This window comes from Natator depressus, chromosome 3 (genome assembly GCF_965152275.1).
Source record: "Natator depressus isolate rNatDep1 chromosome 3, rNatDep2.hap1, whole genome shotgun sequence".
Classification (NCBI taxonomy): domain Eukaryota; kingdom Metazoa; phylum Chordata; order Testudines; family Cheloniidae; genus Natator; species Natator depressus.
Window position 1 is genome coordinate 133,699,424 of NC_134236.1, and position 8,810 is coordinate 133,708,233.

The 8,810-nt window shown below is 45.2% G+C and overlaps 1 protein-coding gene across 1 annotated transcript; it reads right to left on the reverse strand.

Annotated features, from left to right (window-relative positions):
• Positions 1-2,811: 2,811 nt before the first annotated feature.
• IRF2BP2 (interferon regulatory factor 2 binding protein 2) lies at positions 2,812-8,605 on the reverse strand. Its single transcript, XM_074948860.1, has 2 exons — positions 6,977-8,605; positions 2,812-6,416 (listed from the first exon to the last, which is right to left on the reverse strand). Exons 1-2 carry the CDS (start codon positions 7,962-7,964, stop codon positions 5,701-5,703), a joined length of 1,704 nt encoding a protein of 567 aa, XP_074804961.1. The 5' UTR covers positions 7,965-8,605; the 3' UTR covers positions 2,812-5,700.
• Positions 8,606-8,810: the final 205 nt, after the last annotated feature.

Here is an 8,810-nt window from a genome sequence, read left to right on the forward strand (position 1 = left end):
AACAGGAGGCCTGCTTTTGAGGCACTGGGGAACCTCCCTCCTCCCCCCCCGCCCCATGTAAGTCCTATAATATTGGTGCTAAAAGATTTAAATTTGAGAGGTATGAGCCATGTAAAGAGCAAAGAGCCAAATGCTGGCTGGAGTAACTGCAGCAATCTTATTAAAGACCATGGCATTTTCGGTCTGTAAATGAGAGCAGAACCTAGCCCTGGGATTTTAAACAGGAATTGTGTGTTATCGAAGCAAGTAGCTGGGATTCCTTCTAGGGCCCTGTTTTCCCATATCAGTGCAGCAAATCCTCACTAGTTTTTTCTGTTTGCCTTTGATCCTGTTTTGTTCCACCACGTGTATGAAAATACTCAGCACTGGTAAGTAAACAGCACTGCACACTGTCCTCCCCTCCCCACCATTTATTTCCATTATGTAACTCCAAGGCAATTGCCATTCACCAGGGTACAATGTTATCCACAGCAGTTTGGTAACACACACAAATTAAATTTCTGAGAAAAGATACTGTAGCCCTGTTCCAACTAGCTGACACTGTAATATTGTATTTCTCTTTAGGATTTTCATTATTTCTCATTATACTAAAAGTATGTTGTGTTTAAGTACAAATTATTAATCTCTTACTATTTTGCAATGTTATGTGTTAAGGATAATAAACTTTTAAAGATAGCGAATGGTAGAAGCAAGATTGCAAGTGTTAAATTGTGATAGTATGAACACAGCTTACAGCTTTTCTATGAACACATCTGGTAGCATGATTCTTCTCCGTAGGGGACTTTGACTGTTCTACTGGGATAAATCTTCCCAAGCTGACTCAGTAAAAACTGTTCTTCAGCTGCAGAGAAAGGAGTTTAGATAGGCAATACACATCTAGACTATCTAAACTCAGTTATTGAAACAATGGGTGTTGTACTTTGTAAGTTCCCACTCCAGCCATGCAGGCCTGTTTATGGAAGTTTTGTAGAAATGATTTTCTGAAGTGTATTTAGGATCTTCTAAAAATACTAGGGTTGCATCCCCCCCCTTTCTCTTCCTTTTAAAAAGCAAACATTTTCATACAATTTCAGCTCAACTTCATTTGTGTGAAAAATGTATGATTAACAGTTAACCTGTGGGCTTAATGCTGAATTTGTACAGAGTGCATCTCATAATAGTCTGGAAAAGGCAGTGAATGAGTTAATCCTGGCGCCCCAGCTCCAGAAAGCCTGGAATGATGAAATGGGTAAATATGTATTCCATTCATCTGTTAGCACAGCCTGACCTTGCTCTGTAACAGAGGAAAGGCGTGTCTTCTCAATCTTTCCGACTGAACAAAAGGCAAGCAAATGACTCAGGTCTTCTATAGCGTCCATGTGATTGAACATTTTCTGAATGATCCCATTTCTAGTCTTAGGAATCAGAAAGAGAAACCTTTTACGCATTACCAAATAAAACTAATCTATAAATGGTCCTGAGGCACTTTCTGTGGGGACTGCCATATTGATAATATGAAACAAGAAGTGTGAAAAAACATCTTTGGCTTGTCTATTAATGTCAGTCTAGACTTTCTTTTTTTAACAAATCCAACAAACTCTGCTTTAATTTATGGTTAGAATGACTGTAATAGTAAAATGTAATCAGGAAGAGTTTTATTTAGAGCTGCAGTCACAGATAATGGATAAGAAAAACTGCTTTTGCAACCTTCAAGTTGCATCTTCTAAAATAAACCCTTCATCCTGAATGCCCAGCACTCCATTTAGCACTCCTTACTCTGGCTAAACTTTGACAGAAGTAACAAGTTTTATCTTTAAGTGCAGGATTTAGGACCCTAAATGTAAATAGTTGACCCAATCAAAAGATTTACTTTATTATTATTTATACCCTTTTCATAAGTATTAGTTCATAAAACACATGGTTGCCAGGGCCTGGTTTACAGCATGTCTCTTTAAAAAGAAGACCGCTCCAAAAACATACCAAGTTTTCTAAGGCCACCACAAAAGCCATCATAAGTCCAGACCATGGGGATGGCAAACACAATATTAACTATCACTTGGCATTTTAATCAGGCCATGGATTGCTGCAATCCATGGCCTGATTAAAATACCAAGTGATAGTTAATATAGTGTTTGCCATCCCCATGGTCTGGACTTTTTTTAAAAAAAGGATTCCAGCCAACCTAGAATAAAGACAATCCTGCTCTCCTTCCTGGCAAGTGAAGTTCCACTGAAATCAGTGGAACATTGTTGTTGTTATCCCTGTAAGCAGGGCAAGTGGGATTTGGCCCAACTGCAGAAGGAAAGGATCCAGGGGTACTGTTGACATAATAAACCACTAGAGAGCACATTCAAATGTATTTATACCCTTTTCATAAGTATTAGTTCATAAAACACATGGTTGCCAGGGCCTGGTTTACAGCATGTCTCTTTAAAAAGAAGACCGCTCCAAAAACATACCAAGTTTTCTAAGGCCACCACAAAGGCCATCATAGTCTCCCTTATGCCATGTTACTTCCCCACCCACTAGGGGCTCTGATGGACGATACTGCACCATAATATAAAAACCAAGAATAAAATGAGAGGGCTCTTACCCTTTTGCCCTCTACTCTTCTTGGAGGGAGGAATTTCATTTTCCCAATTGACAATTCGTTCTGCCCTTTCCATGTTTCAGCTCTCTCATCCCTGCTTTTTGCTTCCCTATATGCTACTAAGGACAAAAAGGTGTATTTTTAAAAAATCCTGTTGATTTTGCCACTACATCATTGCACTTCAGTGGCTGTAGACTTCCAGTTTAATTTTTTTTTTAATTAAAAAAAAAAAAACAACCACTCACAGGAAGTGCATAAAGCTCCTAATATTTTATTTAGTGCCAAAGATAAAAAATAGGTAAAAATAGTAATGTGTTAGTTTAGCAGTTATAAACAACAAAAGCATAGTGCAGGTGATATTCCCGTATAAAGTAAAAACTTTAAAAAGAGTAATTAAAGTGAGATTTGAGAATCACACATTCTTCATTAAAACACTTTATTACTACGCAAACTATCACCTTTAAAAAAGTTTTAAAAGATTAACAGTAGCACTATTGTAGCTAAAGAACTTTTAAAAAAAAGCTTTGTAGCCAAGGAAACACTAAATTGGTTTAGTGAATAACGTGATCATTGTGATGTCATAACTCAGCAAGCAACAAAATAAGACAAACTTAGTTCAACTGAAATTTGAGAAATAAAAAAAGGCATACTGGTTTCAAGCACTTTTGTAATAATGAACTGTCATTATGTGTATTAGAATCAATTGAGATTTGATTCGGGACTAGATGTCAGCACAGGTATAGTAACTTTTTGACATTTCTTTTTCACCTGTGTTGTCTATGTACCATCACCTAGTACAACAAGGCCAGAGAATTCCCACCCTTTGAACTACTTTAAAGAATAAGTCCAAAGATGCTGTTGGGCCACAATATATTGACACACTTCCTCCAGATAAAAGATTAAGTGAAAGGCCTCCTTGGAGAGCCACAAAAATGTCAGTCAGACCAGGAAGCAGGATATGCTTGAGTAGCGGGAAAAGTTACCTTCCCACCTCACGTCAAGGTGCTCAAAGGTGAACAGTTGGCCAACACAGCAGAGCAATCATTTCATGCAGTTTTTAGTAGGGATATCATTTTATCAAAAACATACGCACTCCATACTATGAGTTATTATGCCAAACAACTCTGAAGAACTTGTTACCATCTATCGGCTTGAAATCCATTTTTTAATAAAGTGCTAAATACACATTTACAGAGACCATAGTGTTCCAAAGTATCCTTTACAGTTGTATATATGTGCGTTTTTTTCCAACTTGTCTGCATGTTTACATAAGACACCAATCTGAACTATAGGTATAATTTTAAAGCATAATATTGACTCAATGAATTGGTTTACCATGCAAGTCTGTATTTAATATTACATTGACCTGTAATAAGAAACATGTTAGTGGTGTGCTCATTGAAACACTTAATAAAAAAAAGACTATGGATGTGCAGTTCTGAGTTTCAAATATTAATAATGACCATTAAAAAAAAATCTTCCCCAAACGATCTACTCTGCATTAAATAGCAGCCTGAATATGATCATAACACTCGATTAAAAAGCATCCCAAACTGTTAAAGTTAGTTGAACAGATTTTTTTCCCTAAAAAAATTGGAAAAATTATATTATTTGCCCCAGGGATGAGAACTTGTAGTCGTGTTTCTGCCCAGAACATTTGTTTATGACCAAGTTAAACACACCTAAACATCAGGGTTTTTGCGGTGTTGCTAATGAACTAAACAGCACAAAAACATCACTATAAGACTTAGCCATTTCTAGTAATGATTTATTGATTAAAAAAAAAAGTCTGCTTGCTGATTGATGCAGAAGCTTGATCAAAAGAAATGACTTTACAAAGAGTACTCCAAAGTAGTTAAAAAGGCGGGGCATGCCCCTTTTGTGAAACCCTAATTGCTTTCGTTCCACCAGTTTATTTTTTCATTTTCAGAAAAGTAGTATTAGGTTTGTTTTAAAAAACACACATAACAGAGATTACAGGTTTCTTCCACCTACATTTGGGCTGTCACTGAAATGCCCGAAGGCAATCCTGGCAGCACCTCAGTTGCTTCTGTCATTGTACCATCTTGTACCTGCCACTACCTGGAAATATGATGTAAGAGATAGTTAACAATACCAACAGTACTATAAGTAACCGATAAGCAAACTCAAAGTCCACCTGCACTATGTGCAAATTAAAAAAAAAACAAAAACAAAAAAACCCATAACTTTAGTTTTCCCCAAGCAGAAATAGTATGTGAGTGGCACTAAAACAGCTATGGATCTTTAAAGATGGCAGTGCTATACTGGTGTACACACCAATACAGTAATTAAGTTTATTACCAAAATTCTGCATTAACATTATGTAATCAATGAATAAATGCAGTTCTGTAATCTTACAACCAATCACGTGAACTATGGTCAACTTTGCCTTTTAGGAAAAAAAAGGCAAACAACCCAGAAATCCCTAACTCAGCAGCGCCTCTCAAACATCTCTCAACATCCTACTATGAAGGCAACTTCCTTCTAGAAACAGAGTGGAATTGGACTCAGTCTAAAAAATTTGCTTTTGCAACAAGAGAACAATGTTTCAGAAAGAAACCACTTGTGCTTTCTAATATTCACCTGCCTTTCGGCTGTAATGGTGACATCCCATTTCACCCTATCAGTCTTTTTTCCCCCACTACCATTTTATATCAAATCTGCACGCATCCAGCTTTACTCTGAGCAAGGCCCAAAAATAAGGAATCACAGACAGTAAGGCGATCTTTACAATGTCAGAAAATGTATTTGGCATTTTAAAAAGAAACAAGTGCATACAAATACAGCTAGAAGCATTTCTGGTTTGCCAAGTGCTCTCTAAAAAAAGCAGCGCAAGTCACAGCCTACATTGAACAGTAACTGTCACCAAGGAAGCACAACAAATAGTTGCTAATAACAAAAAGAGGAAATGCCTTTAAGTACATACCTTTTGTCTTCAAAAAAATATAGAAACACAATGTATTCAAAAAAATCAAAATTATACAGCCATGTTTTATGAAGTCTACATTTCCCTTGTCTTGGAGATATATATATATATATATATTTATAGATATATACACAATTCAAGCAGTTTTAGTTACAGGTAATGTTGGGTTGTGAACTGGAAAAAGTCACGAGTCTCTCTCTTTTTTCACTTTCACATCTCCTGCAAGAATGGTCGCAATCTCCCCCTGCATGAAAGCCCAAGGGACATTGGAGCCCACCAGAGGGCATTTCTCCCCACTGGGACAATACACCTCGCCACTAGCTCCTTGCTGTTTGATGCTTTGTCTGGAGCAAGGGAAGCAGAACTTGTGGGAAGGGACTGAGGGACACTGAACAAAATGGGTGTCTTCCAGGCGCTCGTGGCACAGGGTGCAGCACAAGGGAACACTGGCTGCTAGAGACGAGTCCGGGAGGCTGGCAGGATGCACCGGCTCCAATCCCCCAGCAGTGTTTGTCCCCTGACTTGGCACCTCCCTGCTTGGACCCAGCCTTCTTTGGTTCATAGAGGACGGAGAGGGCGGGCTGTTGCTATTCCTCCTGGTGGTGGAGTGAACTTGGTTGGCATCTTTGGAGGAGTGGTTGCCCCCTGCATTGTCTGCTACTAAAATGAGCGCAGCCATAGGAGACTGGCCATTCTGGGCTGCTTCAGGCGGTGTGGTCCGGTTGGAATGAGGCGAGGCAGTTGGTGGTGGTGGGGACATGAAAGACGTAGCAGTCATGGACATTTTCATCCCCTCTGATGAGGTTGGCAACCAGGGTTGTGACTCTCCATTGATCTTAGGCGGTCCAGCTTCACCTTCTGGTTCTGGGGAAGGCTTCCTCTTCCTCGCTGCCCGAGCCCCTAGCAATACAAAGGAATGGGGAGGAGAAATGCGTAAGGAAAAAATAAATAATAATAATAAGCAATCAGATAAATGCAGCTATAAAGGCGTTACAGCTACACACATCAAGCTTGAAAAGGCTTCCATTTTAAATGACTACACAGCCAGGGCATTGCACACAAATACCAATTATACAGTATGACGTATGCAAATGCATACACACAACATGGCACACAGCCAAAATATGTGTGTGTAGTCTATACAACTTGTCCATGTGCACACTCACCCACCACTTGCAGGCATGCAACCTGCAGAAGCACACCCCTACAGCGCAGCTAGTAGGCGAAAAGGTTACTGGTGCCTTCACTGCAGCTCCTATGGCGAGGACGTCGCAGGGAGGGAAAAGCCCTCTCCCTGTCAGTGTCTACCCGCCAGCCCTGACTCATAGCTCTCTGTTGTGCTGCTTCAGCACATGAACACGTTGCCGCCTAAGCAACGGTGCCGCGTTAAGCACCAGGAAGTGGAGTTAGGAGGTCGGGGTTTGGTATGGGGGGGGGTCGACACCCTCTTTCCCCCTCACCTGCTTTGGCCACGGCCCCGTTGCTCTCGTACCCCAGCAGCCTGCTCCCAGCCATGCCGGGCTCCTTCTTGAACTTGCTCTCAAAGGGCACCGCGTGGCCCCCGTGCTGGTGCAGCGCCAGCAGCGTGTCCCGCACCGTCTTGGGCTTGCCCAGCCACTCCTGCTCCGCTCCCCCGCGGCCCTTGCCCTCGACCCCCAGCTCCTCCGCCGAGCCCCGCGGCTGCTTCTCCTTGCTCTCGTGCTCGCCCGCGCCGCCGCCGCTGCTGCTGCTGCTGGAGGACACCGAGCCGGGCCGCTTGTGCCCCAGCTCCCCGGGCGCCGGCGGCGGCGGCTGCTGCTGGGAGACGGAGACCTGCATGGGGGCGGGCGCCCCTGAGATGGCGGCCAGCGAGGCGGCGGCGGCGGCCCGGCTGCTGATGCTGATGGGCGCGGACAGGGAAGCTCCGTTCATCAGCGGCACCAGGGTGGGCGGCACCGTGTGTGTCCGCCGCGGGTTCGGGCTCTGCCGGTTCAGCTCGGGCGGCTCCTCGGGCTTGGGGAACCCGTTGGGCACGAGGATCCCGTTCACCTGCCGGCTGCCGCCGTACTCGGCTCCCAGGCGGGGCGGCTGCCGCTCGGAGGCGGAGGCGGCCGCCAGCGGGTAGCGCTCCAGGGGCTGCGGCTGGGGCCGGGGCACCGCGTCGCCCGCCACGGCCGTGTGGTTCAGCTGCTGCTGCTGCTGCACCAGGATCTCCTTAGTGCTGAGCGGTGGCTGCTTGGCGTGGGGCGGCGGCGGCGGCGGGGCCCGGCCCTCTTGGAAGCTGTGAGCCCGCTTGAGCTGCCGCGCCGTGTCGATGACGAACTCCACCCGGTCGGCCCCCTCGTAGTTGACGCAGCCCCGGCAGACGGGCTCGGTGAAGTCCCAGATCATGGCCCAGGGCATGCGGGGCAGGTCGCACAGGTAGCACGACTGCCTGCGGGAAGCAGCCGCCACCGCCGCGGACGACATGTCCCAGCCCAGGGGCAGCGAGCGCCCCCCGCGCGTCCTCCTCCTCCTCCTCCTCCTCCAGCAACCGGAGACCAAACGGGCAGGCTCCGGCTTTGCAGCTGCCGCAGGATCTTCAGCCGATTGCCCGCGCCCTGCAAACAAGCGGCTCCCGGGCGCGGACGCCTCCCGGCTGGAGTCACTGGGACGCGGGAAAGCGCATAGCCCCGTCGCTGCACACTCGGCTGCCTACTCCAGCGCGCGGCTCACTCCGCCTGTCCCGCTCGCTCGCTCACTACTGCAGCCCGGGCGCTCGCACTGGGGCGGGGACTCCGGCAGCAGCAGCAGCCGCCGCCTGTGCGCTCTGCTCCAGTGACTCGATTCTTCGACAGTGCCTCGAAGCGCCTGCGCGCTGAGCGCCCTCTCCTTTGGCCGCCTGCTGCTGGTGCTGCTCCTTGAACTTCTGCCAAGAGTCCCAAGACAACAAGAGCTGCAAGAATAGCCAGCTCCCTCCTAGTCAGCCGAGGGTGGGGGAGCGGCAAGGGCTTGCACATGTGAATGGGATGCAAATAGGGGTCTTTAGGTCCTTTCCCCATCTTCTTTGCAGCCTAGGAAGTGTTTGTGAAGTGCTCTGAGGAGAGAAGTGCTAATTATGTCAGGCAGGATTGAAAAAAATCTTTTTATTGAGCAAAAGTGTTTTTAAAAACAATGCCACCTTACTTGATTTAAAAAAATATCTTATAGGATGAATTTTGTGATGGTTGAGTTTTGGCTGGAATTTAATCTAACCTTTGTTCTAATCCTGCCTCTGACGCTAACTCGCTTCGTGGCCTTGAGGAAATCACTCCGGGCCCGATCCCTTTGACTTCA

Bases quoted from the DNA above. Each gene is read 5' to 3' on its own strand.
- IRF2BP2 (XM_074948860.1), bottom strand. From the start codon at position 7,964: ATGTCGTCCGCGGCGGTGGCGGCTGCTTCCCGCAGGCAGTCGTGCTAC. The intron at 6,417-6,976 runs GTGAGGGGGAAA...TTGTATTGCTAG, and splicing joins CGGGGCCGTGGCCAAAGCAG to GGGCTCGGGCAGCGAGGAAG.